This window comes from Phaethon lepturus, unplaced genomic scaffold (genome assembly GCF_000687285.1).
Source record: "Phaethon lepturus isolate BGI_N335 unplaced genomic scaffold, ASM68728v1 scaffold9326, whole genome shotgun sequence".
NCBI lineage: Eukaryota > Metazoa > Chordata > Aves > Phaethontiformes > Phaethontidae > Phaethon > Phaethon lepturus.
Window position 1 is genome coordinate 90501 of NW_010544121.1, and position 19197 is coordinate 109697.

Below are 19197 nucleotides of genomic sequence, written 5' to 3' on the forward strand. Positions count from 1 at the left end.
AAACTTACTCTAAAGGGGTGGTCCTGTATTTGTTAAAATAGGTAAAAGCAAGCAAGACTAAATATAAAGTTGTGACAGCTTGCTGCTTCTTTCAATTCTAACAGCTCTGGTTATCTTCAAAGTTAGTAAGAAAAAGAACAACATATAGCTAATATGTCTAATTCTACTCTCAGGACTGTATTTCCAGTTGGTTCTCCTGCCCCCCTGCTGAGTTAAGAATGCAAATGCCTTCCATTTCTTTTTGCATATGCTAGTTCAGAGTAAGCAACTGAAACAACTCTACTGCATGTCACACTTGTTCACGTGTTTTGCTTTGTGTTTGGTGCACCTCCAGTGGTTCATGCAACAGGAAAGAAGGAGAAGCACTTGACGTGGTTTGGACAGGAGGGTGATGTGGGGAACTCTGTTTTGGTTTGAGGGCCTTATGGTCACACAGTCTATTTTCCACCAACTGCTTGTAACCAGTGCTGGCCTGAGGTATGCGCCATGCATGCACCTTAACAAGCAATGTGTAGCAGTTTCGTGTCTTGCTCAGAGGTCAGCTAAGCTATGAATTGGGTTGCTTTAGCAGGGGCATTCTTTTTGTTTTAGCCCCTGGAAAGACTCTGGCATCTCCTTCTGGGACATTCATCTTGTCATTCAGATGGATTTTGGCACCTCCTTTTTAAGATTACCATGCTAGTTAACGTAACTGTATGATTTTGAATTTACTCAGATGAGAGTTCTGCTAACATTCCTGTCCTTCAAAGTCCATTTCTTCTTCACAGTTTGTTCAATCCCACCATATGATCAGTAGGCTATGGCTGCTGTGTAGCTAGGAGGGGCAATAGTCATCATCACCTCCATAGGGGAATTAGTTTTAGTGAGACTTATACATCAAATACTTCTTGGGAGTTTTACTGCCTTGGGTAAAATTTGGTCCTGGAAGAGAGGTATTAGACTGGAAAGGCTGCCTGTACAACGTGCATGTCTTCACCTGTTGGGCTTTAAGCACCAACCATTGCGCTTCAGCTCCACTTGTGTAGTGCTGCACTGCTTGCTTACATGAACAGAACTGTATTCAACAAGTGGATTAATGTAGGCAGCTACTTTTGTATTATCTGGCAGGGGGAAAATTAAGATTTTAGATTGTGTATTTATAAACCAATGCCACAGCCAAATTTGTCTTTGAATTTCTTGTCTGCTTATGCCCATAAAGCAGGGATCCAAGAGGAGGAGAGATCCTCTGGAGAAGGTGTTTGCTTTTCATATAAATAAAAATCTGACCCGAAGTTCTTCAGGTGGTCAATGTGTTTATTAGCTATTTGCAAGATTTGATATGATGTTGGGGATGGCATACTTCCTCAAGTTCTTTGTTCAGAAAAGTGAGGTGTCTTGCAACCTAAAATAACGAAAATATTTTATTACAAAATAAAAAATTATTTGCACTATAAACCTTCAGGTTCTTTCACAGCTCTTCTAACCTTCTCCCTTTCCCATACTAACACTAAGCAACATATGCCATAAGAAAGAATGAGGCTTTTCCTGAAATAATTCATTTTGAGAATAACTGCCACAACTACTAAATAATATTTGCTAGGATTTGTTAAAGTTAACAGTAATAAAACTTGTATCCAACTGTGATAAGTCTGAGACAGCAGTAACAATATGGCAGGTCTTGGCAGTATACTGCTTCTAGCATGCATGTTTGTAGAAAGTGCAAAATGTTGAAATGTAATTGTAGTAGTGGCCTTTGATAGCACAGATAGTGCATTCCAAAATGTACAGATCAAACCCATCATTAGAATGGGTTTACTCATGAGGAAGATGGAAGTAAATAGCCAGTATGACAATTTTAAGCACTTAACACTCTACAGTGCAAGACTTCCTGCTGGAACAATGTTTTGCACAACTTCGAACCTTTCATTCAAAGCTCTCAGCACATTACAGTGGGAGTTTAACACCATTTTCAGGCTTAAGGCACGATGACATTCAATAAGCTGGCTCTGTCCCTGGCTCCTTTGTGTGTGTATATATAAATAAAGATACGTGTAAGAATACATACATCGATGTATACATATAATTTTATATATGTAAACCAACAGTTGCTCTTGCAATATGTACAAAAGGTTGCAAAAACAACCTTAATTCCAGCAGGTTGGTTGGTTGGTTGATTAGTTAGTTTTCTTTTAATACTTCTAAAAATACATTCAACGACTGCATGAACTACTGAGGTTGAAGTAGTATCAATTGAGAGGACACCTCCCTCCAACATATCATGGATGTGTGCAATAAAGGGAACATACCTCATTCAGTGAATCCTCCCAAGACGAATCACAATGACTGCCAGTTGCTTGGATGTCTAAGATGATATTAGGGGTCCAATTTCCTGGAACAATGAAGCTAGCAATCACTTGACATTGAATGAACAAGGAAAAAGGTAAGTGGGGATATGAGTTGTTTAGGGATAGATAATTCTGCCTTCTGGCCTGACAGAATTTCTATTATTCCTCAAGAAGAAGAAAAAAATAATCATATAAGGCCTTTCTGGATGAACTATTTGTATTTCTATTAACTACATATTTGAAAAAATGTTTATATATTTAGCATTTCTCTCTGAGTCTTTTTGGAAAGACATACTTTTTTCTGTCTCAGCAACAACCACAACAGCAATTGCAGCATCTGCTATCCTTTCTCAACCACTGCAGTTCTGCTGCTAGCAGAGAAGGGCCATAATGAAATTTAGAAAAGCTAATTCAAGATCTACTTTGGTACTAATGGTAAAAGCCTCTCCCCAGATTAAATGGTACTTGAAAATAGTAAGGCTTGAATGTACCTTTTGCTGGAAACAGTCCCAAAGCTAGTGTTAAGTTTCAGGTATAAAAGCATCTACGCCTTGGAACTGTTGTCATTCTAACTTGGACTAACACCTGCAGTTTCAGCAAACTGGGAAAAGTAGATTTTTATAAAGCAGCAAAAATAAGATCTCTATCCATGTGTTGTTGAGAATTGCAGTCTTGACTGTACCAGTACCTGGACTAGATAGTATGGGTTCACTTAGCATAGGTCAGTCACCATATGTTGAGGCCTAGGAAAGAGTCAGCCCAACACATTTTCTCCCAGTCTTTTTTTTCATCTCAGAGGGCTTCCTGACCCTGTTGTGGTTTGTCATGATTAATATTTAACATATATGGGTTTAACTGTTTTCAGGCAGGTCTACAATACAGAAATATCTGGTCCCTCTTAAGGCTCTGGAGAGCGCATCTTAGAAGCTGAGGCTTATCTATTTGTCAGTATGGCTGCACATCTCACCTTTGCACATAACAGAAATTACTTCAGAGCTTTTGATACTACATCACACAAATGAATGCATTTAAGGAGGAGTTAGTCTCTATGGTGTTTTAATTGCAGGACTACTAATATTCTGGTTTAGTTAACTCCATGTATCTATAATATTCTTATTCTTACCTTTCTCACTTGTTCTGCTGGCGTGATCTAGTGCAGCCTTCCTAAGTTTCTGAACATATCGTAAAACTCCTATTAGTGGTATCCGTTGATCATTTTCATATGCCGTGATAAAAACTGAAGGATAACACTGAGATGAAAAACCAAAACCAGTTAAAGACTTGACAAGTGTTTTTTCTCATAAACTAACAAATTCTTCTCTGTTTATCTTACTGTATTACTTGTTATGGCTTATCTAAAAAAGACGGCTATTACATAATTCCCTGCTTTTAAAAAAGCACTTTTATTACACTAACTGCGAAAAGTATTTTGGTCTGAAAAATTATTTCATATCAGGGGATCATCTACTTGTAAAAGGTAATCAAAAACATCCTCTCCCCACTGGTAAAGGTCTGACACATGTCTGCTTGCTGATGATTACCAAAAAAAAAAAGGGGAGTAATAGTCATGGAATGGTTCTTAAAAGAGTAGTTCAGTTTTACTTTTGCAATCTTTCTACACATAAAAAGTAGATGGTTTTATATAGTAAGATTTTACTTAATGAGCCTATGCAACACAGCTAATGTGTTACTTCAAATAAAGAAAGCTTTCCTCTGACATGACAATGTCAACGCTATAGTTCCTTTTCCATTTCATTGTTTGCCTCTGAAAAGGTATTTAATGGGTGGAAAATACCTCTTTCGTCCTATGACAAACTCTGCAAAAGCCAGCAGAAAAACAGAAATCCCCACAAAAGGAGAAAGTATTTTACATATTGAGGTTTAGTTATACAATAGAATAATCTATTACTTTTAGGCAGTCCTACAACAAAAACAGTTTTTTGAAAGCTATCAATTATTTAGAAGGCATTTGGTTAATTTCAGTAGTCACCAATGATTCCAAATATTGCTAAGATTATTACTGAAATAGCTTATATTTGTATTGATGATTCATTTTAAAACAAAGCAGCAGCCAAGACAATTCTAAAATACAGGGGTTTAAAGCACTGAAAAGGTAAAATAGACTTACTAGCTTTTTGTTTTCTTATAAACTGCTACCCTTTATTACTGTAGTATTCCACGCATAGTTTTACCTGTGTCTTAATATTCTGGTATGGACAATAGCTTTTGATATACTTCATACATCTTTCATCTGCTAATGGATTTCCCCATTCTTCCTGTTCTTCAATTGTCAGTGGGAGATGAGTTTTCCTCATTGTATTTAGAACATCTACGAAAGGAGCCTTAGAAGTTATTAAAAAGAAAAAAGTTGGCAAATAGGACACAGAACCTCAAATGCCTAGGTCAACGTTTTCTCAAACAAATGAGGAAAATGAATTCTGAATTGGAATGTTTCCAATTCTGAAACTGGTAGAATGGAACAGAAAATACAGTCTAACCTCATAATCCATGAAAGGTCTGCAGCACCTCACCTGTAAAACCATGGCTCTGATAAGTTCTGGGTCAGTGTTGCACAGGGCTCCTGCAAGAACTCCTCCTGCACTGGCAGCTGCTAGTGCTGTGTATTTTGGCTGAGAAAATCCTAGTTTGTGCAGCAGCATGATGCAAGCCTTAAGGTCATGGAGACCATTGAGTTTATTATGCTGACATCCACCTTTGTGCCAGCTAAGGCCTAGCTCTCCTCCACCCCTGAAATTTAAAGGAATGCAAGTTGGAGTCTTTTTGGAAAACATTACACAGCATGGTTTCAGATAATGGAGGGACAGTGGCAGCCACAGAATTGCAAAACCATAGTTTGCCTTTCCAATTAACTCTTCTCTATTCTTGTCCTTTACAGCTAAAATACACAATGTGCAAACAAAAAACCCTCATGCACAATGACTGGTGAAAATCCTAACTGTGTTAAGGGCACACAGTGTCCTGGAACTCAAAAGGAAAAGCACCACTTTAGGAAATGACAGTGTCATTGTAGGCAACACAAAATTAGACACTAATTTATCTTTTTATACAAGAAAATAATAAAAAGATAACTAAAATATTTCCAATACTTATCACTAACACTAGCATTTATTAAAAAAATTAAAACAGTATTTCTCAGCTCCACGCTAAGACTTTCAAGATGTCTTCTGCTTAATTTTGCTTTTAGCTTAAATTTTATGACTGTTAGAAAGCTTTTTTTTCCCCATACATTGTGAATTTCAAATACTACTTGAAATGTTACATCTTGTAATACTCACAGAATTTTAAAATTTATTTATATTCCTTTTCATGCAAAATTATTTCGGTTCTAAGCCACCTGAAGTTTCCTTATTCAGGTTTCAAGTTTAAAAGTAACTGATTAGTCTGCCAAAATTCCCCATCTTTGGATGAAGCCTATTGTACATAGTGGTTTTATGAAACTAGTAGATTTGTAGCTAAGCTGGAGACAGAGGATTTAGCCAATAAAAGAACAAGAGATGCAGGTTAAATGCTTAGTTGTTGCTGCAGAAGGCAAATGGCTTTCAGAAGACGCAGACTGAACATTAGTACACAAAACCCTCAGAAAGAGAGGGAGCAGGCACGTCATTGCCATTTGAACATGTTACCTAAATTTTTCTTGAGCAAAGATGAGACAAGAAGTAATGAGACTTCAAAAGATTGAGAGTTACATACAACCATCCTGTTGATTTAAGAAACCTAAATGCAGTACTTGAAAGTATAATTTTTTTTCCTGAGGTAAATTTAATTTTTTGTTAAAAGCTACTTATAAAAATCTAAAAAAGAGATGAAGTGAAAAGTATGAAGAATTAGGTATAGTTGAAAAATAAAAACAAATTATTTCTGTTGCTCTTCAGTTGCATATCAAGAAATAGCTGTATATCCCACAGATTCCATTTTATATTTGACTTACCTAACATGGCAATATGCTAATATCCACCCCTCTTCAATTAACATCAGCTTTTCTTCTTTAAAGCTCATGTTCAAATCTATGCCATAAGCTCCATATACATGAAGTAGAAGTGGTTTCCTGTGTAGCTCTTTAGAATTCATATTATGAAAAACTGTAATTGGCACCAAAGTTTCATCCTGGAAATGAAGGAGTATTTTACAATAAAGGACATTCAGAAATCTCAATGACACATGGCAATGAAAACTTCAATTATTTATTTTAAAATGTGGTTTTTTTGATTACAGTAATTTTTTTCACTTAGAATGTACAAAGCACTCTTGAAAAATAAAGCTAGAGACTGAACCTCTGCTGTGTAGGCTTCCGGATGCAGAGTATAAAATTCATTTAAGTGCAACACCTGAGGAGTTTTTACACTACCAAAGCACCCAAATCTTCCCTCCCCCTTTAACACCAAGAATATCTATAATTAACAAAATAGTTTACCACTTACTGCAGCACAAACTCTTTATTAACATCTCCAATTTTTTAAACTCAGGCTGTTAAAACTTTCCTTTCTTGATCTACACTGTGCAGCTGGTTGTGGGGTGCTCTTTTCAACAGCTAGCATCTTTTTCATTTACCATGGAGAGTACGATACCATACATCAACTAGCAATTCTATGTTATACTATGCTAGGATTCTTGACTCACTGTGTACTGTTATCTCCTCTAGCATACCCCGGTTAATGGATGAAAAAAAACCATCACGACTATTTCTTGTTCTTCTGTATAGCACTGAAGAAAACACCCACTGTTTAGTAACTATAGCACCACCTGCTCTTTACATTTTTTTAATCTCTATTTCCTGCCAAATGCATTTTCTTTAAATGGATGGGAAGGGAAGAATAAAGGGAATGGGGAAAGGACTGAAAAATCTTACCTTGCTTTTAGCTAGTAAACGTGTAGTGTGACAATTCGTAATAATTGGTACCTCTTGCACAGCTTGTTCAATGAGATTATTTTCTTTAAATGAATATGCAAAACGCCTAGGGGGGTGTACTGGGGAGGTAAGCTGAAAATAGCAAGTGCTCGTGGTATGTTCAGGATGAGAATCCAATTCAAATTCACAGGCCCACGTAGGTAGCTGAGAAAATACGGCATTTCAAGTGAGACCCATACACTGCTTCTGCAAATTTTGCCTAGTATCCTTCAGAGGAAAAGATTTTGAATATCAAGCTAATTATCTTCAGTTTGTATGTAGCACAAACTGTATTTCTTTTAAATTCAAGTAATGCAACAGTCAAAAAGTGAAAGACTTTGGCAAACTTCTTCGCTAAGGCCATTGGATAAAGTTCAACAATGATATAAAAAAAGAAATCCAAATTCAGTTTAAAATGGGCATTAATGCAAATTTTTTTTAAACTAAAACATTCTTTGAAATGATTCTGCATTGTTTTTATTTTTTTTAGATCCTATTTCCCCTCTGATTTCCATTCGTACTTCAACATGTTATACAGCCAAGTCCATGTCAGTTGTTATGCTTTTGCTGTGAGTTAGCTCAGTAATGCTAAGCCACTGAAAACCCCTGCCTCTTAACTTTGTTCCTCGTGCCAGCCATTGTGAAGAACAAAACCTTTTCCTGGCACATTCGCCCTCAGACACTTACTGCTATTATAGTTAAGATTTCTAACTCTGCCTAGAATAAAAGAAATCAAGATTCATTCTTTGAGAGCAGCAGGGACATAGTCAAATCCTCTGCCAGGCCACTGCTTACTTGGGTTAGGTTGCTAGAGACTTCTGAAATGGCAGCAAAAGTCCAAGTTCTCCAGAGTAACTGCAGACCCTTTCTGAATAAATAAACTAGGACAAAAATGAAAGGTTTCAGAGACCATACAGCATACTTTGTTGAAGACCTTTTTCTGTAGTAGTTTTATAGAATGGAGCATTGGTAGCTTGTCATAATAAACTTGCGAGTTCTTCAGATTGTATTTTTCAGGCAGACAAATCTATTAAATATTTCATCTGAATGGTCTCCAGAAATCATGGGTTTGACACAAGTCACTTTGTTTTTAATCCACAAGTATTTAGCAACAAGTAGAGAAGGGATGAACTACTCTGTGTAAATTGTACTGCAATATCAACTCTTCCTATTTATTATGGGACAGCGTTCATATTTGTCTTCTGAATGTTCCAATCTTTCTTCTGTGGGAAGGCCAGGCTTATTTCCTTGCTTACACTCATGAGTGTAACCCAAAGTAGGCCCAGTAACTAAGTAGAGTGTTTAAGGATTCAAGTCCTATTTTACATTAGAAATCAGCTGTATTGTAAAGACCTTGACAGCAATAAGTTGAAGAAAGAGCTGACTCACAGGATAGCTGCTCTCTTAGCTTTCTAAGTGCTACAATAAGCCACCACATGAAATCCTGAAGAACAGCCACAGGTAATACAATTCCTTGTAATGACAAACTTGGCAGTATTATTGTTTCTAAACCACTTCTACTCTTAGAATTTATCTTTGCTTTCATTATAATGTTATGCTAAAAAACCCCACAAAATAGTGCTGGAAGAATATTATGCTGCTTAAGCCAAGCTAAAACATACCTTTATTGACTGAACTGAATGCGAAACAAAAGAAATCACATTTAAGTAAAGATGACCAGCATTCTTCAGGAACATAATACAGTGATCACTGAACATCTCCAAGTCTACTAGCTTGGTTTTCTCTTCCAGTGCATGAACTAACTGCCAGTTCTCCATGCCACTGGAAGCTACTGGTGCCTTCATCAACTACAAAAATAAAAAAAACCACCTTGCATTACTATGATGTTGTAAGAGTTATAAATGTACACACATACAGGTGATCTCATGCAATGCTTTTATTGCAAAAAATTATTACTTTGTATTGGAGGGTTTTGCCTGACTAAAACTGGAGGTTTTTAAACTCCCTTTACTTGGGCAAAATGCAAGAACAATTCAGTAACATTTGGAGAAGCAAGTTCAATTCTCATCGATTAATCTAAGTGTATTCTGTGTGGCTAGCAGAACTGTAGGTGGTTTGGTTATACGAACTAAGATCACCAACTTAGATTTTTATATAAAGGAAATGACTGTTAAAGCATACTCATTTCCTGATCTTGCCAAAGGAATTAGAATCAAACTGGCATGCTACGGGTGAGACTCCATGTACTATTGTCAGTCTTTCAATCCATGCAGCTCGCTGTGTCATTCTCTTAAATTATTTCAGTAGGCTGTGAAGCACAGAATTAAAAGCCAGCCTTACTCTTTCTGTATGATCTGCAACAGGTATCTGAATGAATCCCATGAATCTTATTATCAGTGAAAATTACCTTATATTCTGCAGGTTCTCCGTATGTAGTAAGAATATATAACTCATCATTTCTGTGCTCAATGTGGTAAATAACCCCTTTTGTTCGTGCTTGTACAAGAGCGGGTAACTTGTAAGGTTGTCTACAGTCAACCAGCCAAACTTCCGAGGTTGTCTTGCTGTTGCTGTTGATAGTGAGAAAACGCCTATCTTTTGTGCAATGTATGTCCACAAAGAATCTGTAAGGAACAATTAAGAAAAAGAAAAAAAAGCTTAAACTTGATTAGTATTTTAAAAATACATCAGTTGTTTCAGAATCCTAGGTTTCCATCTGCAAGGTAAGAAAAAGCATGCCTGTAAGTAGACTGGAGAAATTCCAGGCTACTTCGTTCCCAGACTCACTCCTGCTGCATTTATCGTGGCATTCAAAAACCCCACAATCTTGTGTGTGGAACCTGAAATCTCCAAGGAAAGCAGTTTTGTTATTGTCCAACTGAATCCAGATTTTTGCATCACTGAGATAAACTGGAAGTTCATTGATGTATACAGGCTTTAAAATTTAGGCAAAATGCAGAACTTCTTGTTATTGAACTTGTAACCCTATTTTTTTTTAAAAAAGTAGTAACTGATAATTATATTTAAACTAATAAAGGACATCGTGTGGGAACAGCACTAACAAAAGAAAAGTAGATGCTATTATAAATTGATAAAAAGCCTACTGACCCAGCTTTGTCTGAAGCAAGTAAGACAAAAAAAGACTGTTTTCTTAAAAAGTACAGAGGCTTATATGAGACAAACAGTGTTGCAGTGATAAAGCTGGAAACTAGGAACTGGTTTTGGAGCTATCTAAGAAACTAGGAACCATCAACTGGTTTTAAGTGCTTCTAAAATCTAGAAACAGAAAAAAGAATGATAACCAGTGGCTGGATTCATGCTGAAATTCAGACTCAAATTTTAAATGAGTCATTCTAGTTAATTGGAATGTCACATCTTGGGACCGGCAGTTTCTTTGCCATTTTGAATCTTTTTAGACTGGATGTCTCTAAAAGCAAAACTATGTCCAACACAAAAATCCAGAAGATTTCATCAAGAAATTGCAAGGTTGAGTACCGTAATCTGCATTAAACAGGATCAGATACATGATCGAAATAATGATCCCTCTAGACTTCAAAATATTTGACTGGTGAAGGAAAGGATGCTTTAGATAGCATTTTCAGTGCCTTTAATTATTTGCAGGTGGAGGAACTAAAATTTTTTTGGTACTATTGTTTTTTCTAATTGCACCCTCTTGACATCTTTAGGAGGACAGGCACAGCGGGGGATTTGAAGTCTGCAAGGAATCAGCCTCCTGCCTCTCTAATATACACAGATTTGGCAAGAGCATGGCACTGCATTCAGTAGAGATTCCAACAGTTCAGCTCTGCTGACCTTATGTCTAAGACAGTCAAGCTGAAACGCACGTTACAGTTCTCCCCAAGGACTCTGACCTTGACGTTACAATTTTTTTTGTCTTTGTAGCTTTTTTTTAAGGAAGTCAAGAAATTTTCAACTTCTAAAAAAAATAGTATTTGGTTGCACCTAAAAGAGCTGGTGAGATGTAGAATGGAACTGCTCAATGGCAACACAAAAGAATGTCTTGCCATCTCCCATGAACAAGTGAGTTCAGTCATGAGCTGCACTAGCACATGAACCTTTAGAGTAAGTTTCTAGTAGATTTACTGTAATGACTATGACCTTCAGAATTATGCCAACAGTTTCCCTGTGGGGAAGTGTCAGGTCAGTGCAACTAGATTTTCCAAAGGTATGCATCAAATGCAGCTCAAACAAAAGGATCTTATTTCCTCCATCTTAATTGCAGACTTTTTCTGGTTTTTTAGCTGAAAGTGTAATTTTAATTTCTTTACTGAATATGTAACTTGAATTAAGAATACTCACATTTATGGAATGCTGTATAAATCTACCACATGCCACATGGCTGAAAAACTAGTTCTGCACTCAATTTAGCAAAAGCCTTCTTGTCTTCCTAAACCACTGCTTAAAGAAAGGTTATTGAGAGGGTATTCAGTCAACAATAGTTCTATCTCTGGGAATGCTGTAATGATTTTGCTCATCCATTACCCAGAGCAAGGATTAGCCTGAACTTCTGTTTTTTAAAAGATGTATCAGACATCAATAGCAGAGAAAACAAAATGAAATCCACAATCTGATTTACCCCGTATGAAACTGTCACACATTCATTAAAGGACACCGTGACCTGAGACTGACCTTGACATTTATAAACTCAGCTGAACTCGTGAGGTAAGAGAGGAAAGTTAAATCTCTGCTGATCACATATCAAGAGGAGAACAGAGCACATTCTCAGGCTGCATAAGGCTCTACTGACAGGAGAACACAACTTAAAAATGCCTTTTACCATTTGGAATATGATACAGAAGAATTTGTTTTCCAAACCAGTTGTATTTTACATATAAAATACTCTAGAATATGTAAAGGACTTGTTATGTTTTAGGTAAGAATTACCTTGCATCTTGTTCTGTATAAACTAACTTAGTATGTTTCTGATCAGTGAAAGCGATCATGAACACATTCTGGCATTTAAGGTTCTTCTGCCTTGTGTAATATAGAATATCATTTGTAGCCCATTCTGGAAAAAAGACAAATGCATATCAAATTTGGAACAGTATATACTATTACCAAGACAAAATGGAGCTCTATCAACACTGGACCCAATGCTGAAAAAGGTGGGTTGCAGCTGACGTGGAACTGAGGACAGCACTTCTACATCCCAGAGGCCAGGGTAAGCCACAAAAAGCTTTTTCCATGTTTTATCTGAAATCCCACAGACCAAGAATTTTGTTACATATATTAAAAAAAAAAAAAGTCAGAGGATAGTGTTCCAAGGCCCAGGAAGAGGAAGCTCTTGACCCCGTGGGGGTTCTGGAGGTAACAAGAAAATAGAAGACGTCTGGCTGTTTAAAATGGAGCAGAGAAACAGTGATTTACATGGAATCAGTGGGATAATAGAGCATGAGCTCTGCACCACTGCATGTGACTACATTTAGAGAAAAGAGATGATGCATGTGCCCCACGGGTACTGCTGATATAAAAATTCTCCAGTTTTCTATGCTTGTATATGTGATCACCAACATTAGAAACATATAAATGTTATATAAAATATAAACAGGAACCTTATCATTCTGGAATTTAGTAATCTGACTGATCCAGCCAAATTACTGCTATCTCTGCTGGTCCTACAGCCACTAGAATGTTTAATATATATGCTTCAAAAAGTCACTGTATGCTGTCTTATGCATAAATACTAATTTTCAGTGCAAAACCCAAGGAAGTACCACACTGAAGTAATCCAAACAATGTGCTATCTCAACAGCAATGTGGCTCTGAAGTGCACAGGTAGCTGAGGGTTCACTATGAAGACAACCCTTAGAAGTGAAATCCAAGTTCTTCTGTAGCCTAGCACTTAAAAACAGATCTGAATTTTCAAGAACTTTCATTTGTCTGCCTGCTATTGTGTATCATGCAATACAAGCATATACTCTGCAAGTGGTCCTAAGACCTAATTCCCTTGGTCATGATTGAGGTACCTCTGTACTTTGTGATACCTCTGTACCTAACACCTCAGTAAGTTTATAAAATGCGTGTAATCACTACCATTCTGATAGTCGTTTTTTGTACTCTTATTATCTGCCATAATATGTCACACCTATGTAGGCAACAGGGAGTCGGTTTCTTAAATGTACTAATTCTTCCAGACAAACCTAGATACATGTTTAAATCAAGTACAGTGAAAAATGTCACTGGCAAATTTTCAGGCCTGGTTTTCAACAGGCATTATAAACTTTAATTGTGCAAACACAGCATAAAATTCTGTATACTCTTAATTTTTCTAACTAGGAAGTTTTACCTAGAGTTTTAAATTCTTTCCCTGCCCAGGCAAATTGCTTACTGTACTATATATACTTGATGACATCTAACAATATAATCTAAAATAAAAGATGTAGAACATTGTATACACACTATTGCACTCTTTTGGCTATATTCTTTAACATACTAAAAAAAAAAAAAAGATTTCCCATTCACTTCAGATTACCTCTGCTTATTTTAACAGCAATGTACAGCTCTGTAATCTATTCTGAAAGAACTGACTGAAGGCCTGCCTGACTTTTTTGGGCTCTGAATTTTGACCCACATCCTAGAGCCCAGTTGAAAATCCAGGCAATACTTAACAGTAGGTAGCAGTTGCATACTTTTCAGCAAAGCAAAGTGCCTACAGCTATCAGCGACTTCAGTTGTAGATATAAGAGAAATGTAACTAGAACATTTCTCAAAAAGATCTTTATATTGCAAACAGTTATGTCAGTAAATTTTTAAAGAACTAAATAAATTAATTTAAGGATTAAATAAAAATTATATGCATGACTGTTAAAACATGTATAAATTCCTGCTTTTACAATGAAGGGAAACCTGTATCATGAAAACAAGTCACTTTCATCCACATCAGGTAACTTGTAATTGTGCAGTGTGGAAGAAATCTTAAATAAGAACCAATTCAACAGCTGTAAGGATTACATCTAAAAATATTGCTTCCTTTTTTTTTAATTAAATACTTTAATATTGTGTAGACTAACAAAAATGTTGTGTTGCAAGCTGGTGTGATCCACAGGATATTTATAAACAACTTACCAAAACTAAATACATTAGGAATTACTTTTTCCACGACAGGAAGATGACCAACTCTCATAATAACACAAGTTGCTTCTTCAGAATTTTCACTTTTTAAACTGATAGCCATGTATCTCTGATCTGGTGAAATTCTGATTCGTTGAATAAAGGCATCAGGAAAGCCAAGATCTTCAGTACTGAATAAAATGTCAACATTTCCTTCATCTACTACATAAAAAAAGAGACATAGCAAAAAAATCCTGTAATTAAGGCACTGTCAGAATGAACAATGGTTGTTAATACCTGTATTGAACAAGTCTGCCTGCAATATTCACAAGCATACTACTGGAATTTATTAACACCAAATACTTGTCTTGCATGATGTTTGCAAATGCACTTTGTAAAAATAAACAAAAAATTACAGTTCTGGGGGAAAAAAAGTAGTAGTTATTACTAAAAATATTTTTAAAGTGTAGATTTTGGCTTCTAGTAAATGTATTAAATTTTAAAGTGCAGATACCTAAAGCACAGTTGTTTTTACTAAATACAACTAGTAATTTTTTTTTCCACCCCCTCAGAAATAAAAAAGCATGAATGTGCTTTTCCTTTCTCAAACTGTTAAGTTACGGATCTGAAAAGAAGTGACTGCTCTCTTTCCAGAAACTTTGCCTTAGTATCAATATATACTATTCTCTAACTCTCTTCACCTCACCCTGTCAGATTCAGGATTCTAGACTTATTAATCAATCTATTAAAGAATTTTATAAAGTATTTTTATTTTTAGCAATTACGCTTTAGTGTACTTTTCTTACACTAAGTGGTAACATGCACAAGATTTTCAACAATCGTACCATGTTAGGAAGATAAATCCCTTACCATCATCTGCTTTTGAAAGAAATACGCAGCCATTCTCTTCAAAGTACACATTCTCTCCAAACCTGATCTGTTCAATACAAAACAAACATGTTTCAAGTCTAACATATAGTTAGACTATCTCCTTAGAATCCCTATATTCAATCATTGTTCTGTACAACACAATTGTAACATACACCGATGACAGAATACAGCACATACATTTGATACTAAGAAGGAATTGCACACATCAGAAAGGTTCTTTCGAAGTTAGGGCACTTAAGCTACTTAGACCTGCTCTAAATTTAACAAAAGGCTCGATCACCTGCAATTGCTCTTGTAACTTACAATGTCTTGTATTCTCTATCAAAAAATCAGATGATTATTGTATCTTTACTTGCTTTTGCCTATGGAGAAATTAAGGTAAATACACTATCATAACAGCTTGTTCTAAACACATGCTCTTACTATGCACAATTACTAAAATATTCAAACCTCAAAACTACCACCATAAAATAGTCAGTAAAACAGCATTTTATAGCAGGAAATACTCAGTGATGAGAAATGTTTTTATTTTTTTCTACTTACCTTTGGGCTTCCTGCACTGAATGTACACTTGTGCAATTCTTGTAATTTTTCCTTGATTCTTTTTGTCATAGCTTTGTATCTTGCTGAAATATCACTCCAGTTTTCCAGCTCTGATTTCAGAAGATTCGTGTACAAAAGCTCTGAGGTTATTATGGATGTATTTTGCTTGCTTTTGGAAGGGATTTTTGTTCCTTCCTGCTAAGTAAGGGAAGACAACAATGGCTACAAGCCAGCATTCTGTGCTCCAATATGAATATATTGAGGCAATAATGATATTTCCTGAGCTACAGACCAAAACCAACTTTGCATTATTACAATAGTACTTGCCATCAAAAAGAAAAATCACAGTTGGAGTAAGTTTTTGTTTTCAATTCTTCCTGATCTTTTAGGGACGCATTGTCAAATGTGCTTTACTTGTTTCTCTTCAAAATTTAGGGTACTGTTAGTGTATGCTCTTAATTGATTATATGTAAATACATTTGTTCTTGTGCTAAAACTAGTTTTTAGTTATTTTTTATGGAATTCTGTTATTTTTCCTTCTTCAGAGGTGCTTTCTCCTAATTTTACTGTCTTAATAGTATCATTTCCTTTCCTAGACAAGAACACCACCACACCTCTCTCCCTGTACCCAGGAATACTACCAGCTTGTTCAGGTTCTTGCTCCTTCTCAAAAGTGTTAGTATAAATGTTCGTAAGGCACTGAATGAAGTGAAGCAGTGAACCGATATGGGTTCTGCAACAATTTTATCACTAATAAGCTTAGGGATCTGATTTTTCATGATCCATGAGTGGACGACTGCTACCTCATTGCCAACAAAGCTGTCTTCTCTTGTAAAAATGTTAAAAATGTGTTAAAATTGCTAGCACAATGCTTCTTCTGCTTGCTGTAAAATCTTGTTTGATGGAATAATAAGCTTAACAACATGTACATAACTGCATAGATCACACAAAGCATTTTATAACATTCAATATATTATGTGAGTGTCTCTAAACTTAAAAAGCAGCATGTACTTTTTACCCCATGCTCACTCTTCACACAGAACTGTTGGTTTGCTACTGGTTTGTCTTCACAAATGCATGTGATCCGAAATGTGAATGTTGCAAATAGACTTTGAAGAGGAGAATCTATCTCCTCCAGTTACCAAACTCCCTGTGAATGCAAACCACACCATTCAGGAGAGCTAGCATAGACAGAGCAGAAGTCAAAGAAACCATGAAAGCCCTTAGAGAAGCTCTGGAGCAACTGTGTAATTGGTCAAGGTAAAAAAACTGCAGGATGTGTTAGTTGTACCACAGTCAATGGAAAACCTGCTGTACGAAAACACCATTCCCCAAACCAGAAGCAACAAAAAACAAAACCCAACCAAAAACCCCACAGTGGCCACAAATGGATACTTTGGGAAGCATAAGAATGGGATGAGCACAGATGATATTCCCCAACAGGTATTCCCCCAGCCTTCAGCAATTTTAGCTCAGGAATTTCCTGAGCTGAATATGGTTTCCAAACATTTAAAAAGTCTTTCATGTACATGTATCATCTCCCCTTGTACCTATGTAAAATTTTAGCATACCCACACAACTTATTTTGGCAAATTTCACATTTTATTAATCTTTTGATGAGTTCCCTCCTTTTGTTTTCAACAGTTCCCATTGTTTTTATTTGGAAATATTATATAGAGGTGGTGGCCACAATTAGAGTCACTGTACACCCCCCTGCCTGGGGAAAAACCTGAGTCACTTAGAAGAGCATCTAGAAAATCATCTAGAAAGAGTCTGAGGATAGCAGAGGATCTCAGTGACAATCAGTTTGCAAACATTTGCTCCAAAGCAAACAGGCACAGCTTTCTTTCAGGTGAAAAATACTTGTTCGTATCCTGGAACCAGTGTTGTACACCAGCTTTTCTAACTGTGTTAGTGAACTGCCAATGAATAAACAGAACACCACATTCTCACCCATCAAGACTTCATACATTTTCCTTGAAACGTGTTTACATTTCAGACACAAACTTAGGAACTGTTTACATCATGGTTAGAAATAAGAGGGTTACAACAAGATGATCTTTGGGTCACCTTTGAAGAAACCATGTCAACTTTAACTTTATTTTAGAACAACCACACATCTATCTGAAAACATGTTTAAGATAAAATAAACCAAACACCAATCTTTTTAAACAGCACTTATGCTTATGCATATAAATTGGTTTACAGGCTGTCGTACTGCAGTAAGCTTTTATAATTCCTTTAGCAAACTCTGTATTAGAGACACAGGAACAGAAGACCTGAAATTATTTCAGACTATCTTCTGACTCTGCATGATAGATTGCCACCAACACAAATTTACTTATAGAAATAAATCCAACTACCTTTTTAAGTATAGTTTATCACACATGAATACAATTATGAGAAGTTAATAGAATATTTTGGTGCTTAATATGGTGCACACCATGACTTGCTGGTAAGCACAGAAAAGGTCAAATTTTGTTGGGCCAGCTCACAGTGGCCAAGTCTGGTGTCATCAGTTTGGACACTCTGCCTCTACACTAGCTGATCTCTCCCTGCAGTTTTCAGACACTTTATCTGAACCTTTCTAGAAGGCAGCAATTTTTAAAAAATTGCTACAGTGGGAAAATCAACCAAAATGCAGCTTTACATCAAAAGAGTATAGGAAAGTTGAACAACAGTACAGGTCTTTGAACATAACTAAAACTCTAGTATTAATCCCCTGCTTCAAAGCCTTTAGGAAAAATGTGTTTCCTCAGCATTTGACATATATGGCTGGCTTCCCTAATAGTTATGCCAAGGTGGTTGTTGACATTAAGTCTATACTTAAACAGCATACCTTGCAGGAAAAGAATCTCCATGGCAGGATGCTTCCAGGTGGCACAGTCCTGTGTGTGCTTGTACTTCCTGAACAGTCCAGGATGTAGCATTTCTTTGGTGTTATTTTACTATAAAGACATATTGTTTGAAGATAGTGATGCTTAGGGTAGTATTTGACACTGAAGCTCAGCCCTTGGAGAAGATTTCGCAGTCCAACACATGACATCCTAACCTTCATTTCTTGAAAGTCAATCTGAAATACCTGAAAAATCCCGAACTGCTGATCAGTTACACTGCGTATGTGGAATGTACATAACATAAAGTGGAGGTAAAACTTCCTCTCTTTCAAAAAAATAAGACTGATCCATTAAGTAAACGAGATGAGAAAAAAAAACAGTAAGACTTAAGCTGTTTCTTAACAGCTGGTACACACAGCTTAGCTTGCATATTAACCTGCTACGTTGCTCCAAGAGGTGGTTCCTGGCAGATTGACAGTTTATCTCTAGTGAAACTATCAATCAAGAGAAAGGAAGGTGCAACTGTGCACGTTTAAATGTTGAAGAACCAAAAACCGGTAAGGTTTTAGGAAGTCTTTTTTCCCCCTTTCTAAGTATCCTATGATAATAAAATCTCATAATCCCAAGAGGGTAACTTGACAGCAAGAGCTGAACCCTCCCCGCC

At 36.3% G+C, this 19197-nt stretch overlaps 1 protein-coding gene across 1 annotated transcript; it reads right to left on the bottom strand.

The window, feature by feature from the left end:
* Nucleotides 1-1300: 1300 nt before the first annotated feature.
* PREPL (prolyl endopeptidase-like) lies at nucleotides 1301-18754 on the bottom strand. The gene is made up of 14 exons (XM_010288573.1): nucleotides 18536-18754; nucleotides 15697-15894; nucleotides 15133-15199; nucleotides 14278-14484; nucleotides 12097-12220; nucleotides 9599-9815; nucleotides 8853-9038; nucleotides 7192-7395; nucleotides 6274-6449; nucleotides 4856-5072; nucleotides 4517-4666; nucleotides 3448-3574; nucleotides 2286-2392; nucleotides 1301-1381 (listed from the first exon to the last, which is right to left on the bottom strand). The coding sequence occupies exons 1-14, from the start codon at nucleotides 18752-18754 to the stop codon at nucleotides 1301-1303; spliced, it is 2280 nt and encodes a 759-aa protein (XP_010286875.1).
* Between the last annotated feature and the right edge of the window lie 443 nt (nucleotides 18755-19197).

Bases quoted from the DNA above. Each gene is read 5' to 3' on its own strand.
- PREPL (XM_010288573.1), bottom strand. From the start codon at position 18,754: ATGAAGGTTAGGATGTCATGTGTTGGACTGCGAAATCTTCTCCAAGGG. The intron at 9,816-12,096 runs GTAATTCTTACC...TGTTCCTTACAG, and splicing joins TATACAGAACAAGATGCAAG to ATTCTTTGTGGACATACATT. The intron at 7,396-8,852 runs GTATGTTTTAGC...GTATTTTCTCAG, and splicing joins ATTCAGTTCAGTCAATAAAG to CTACCTACGTGGGCCTGTGA.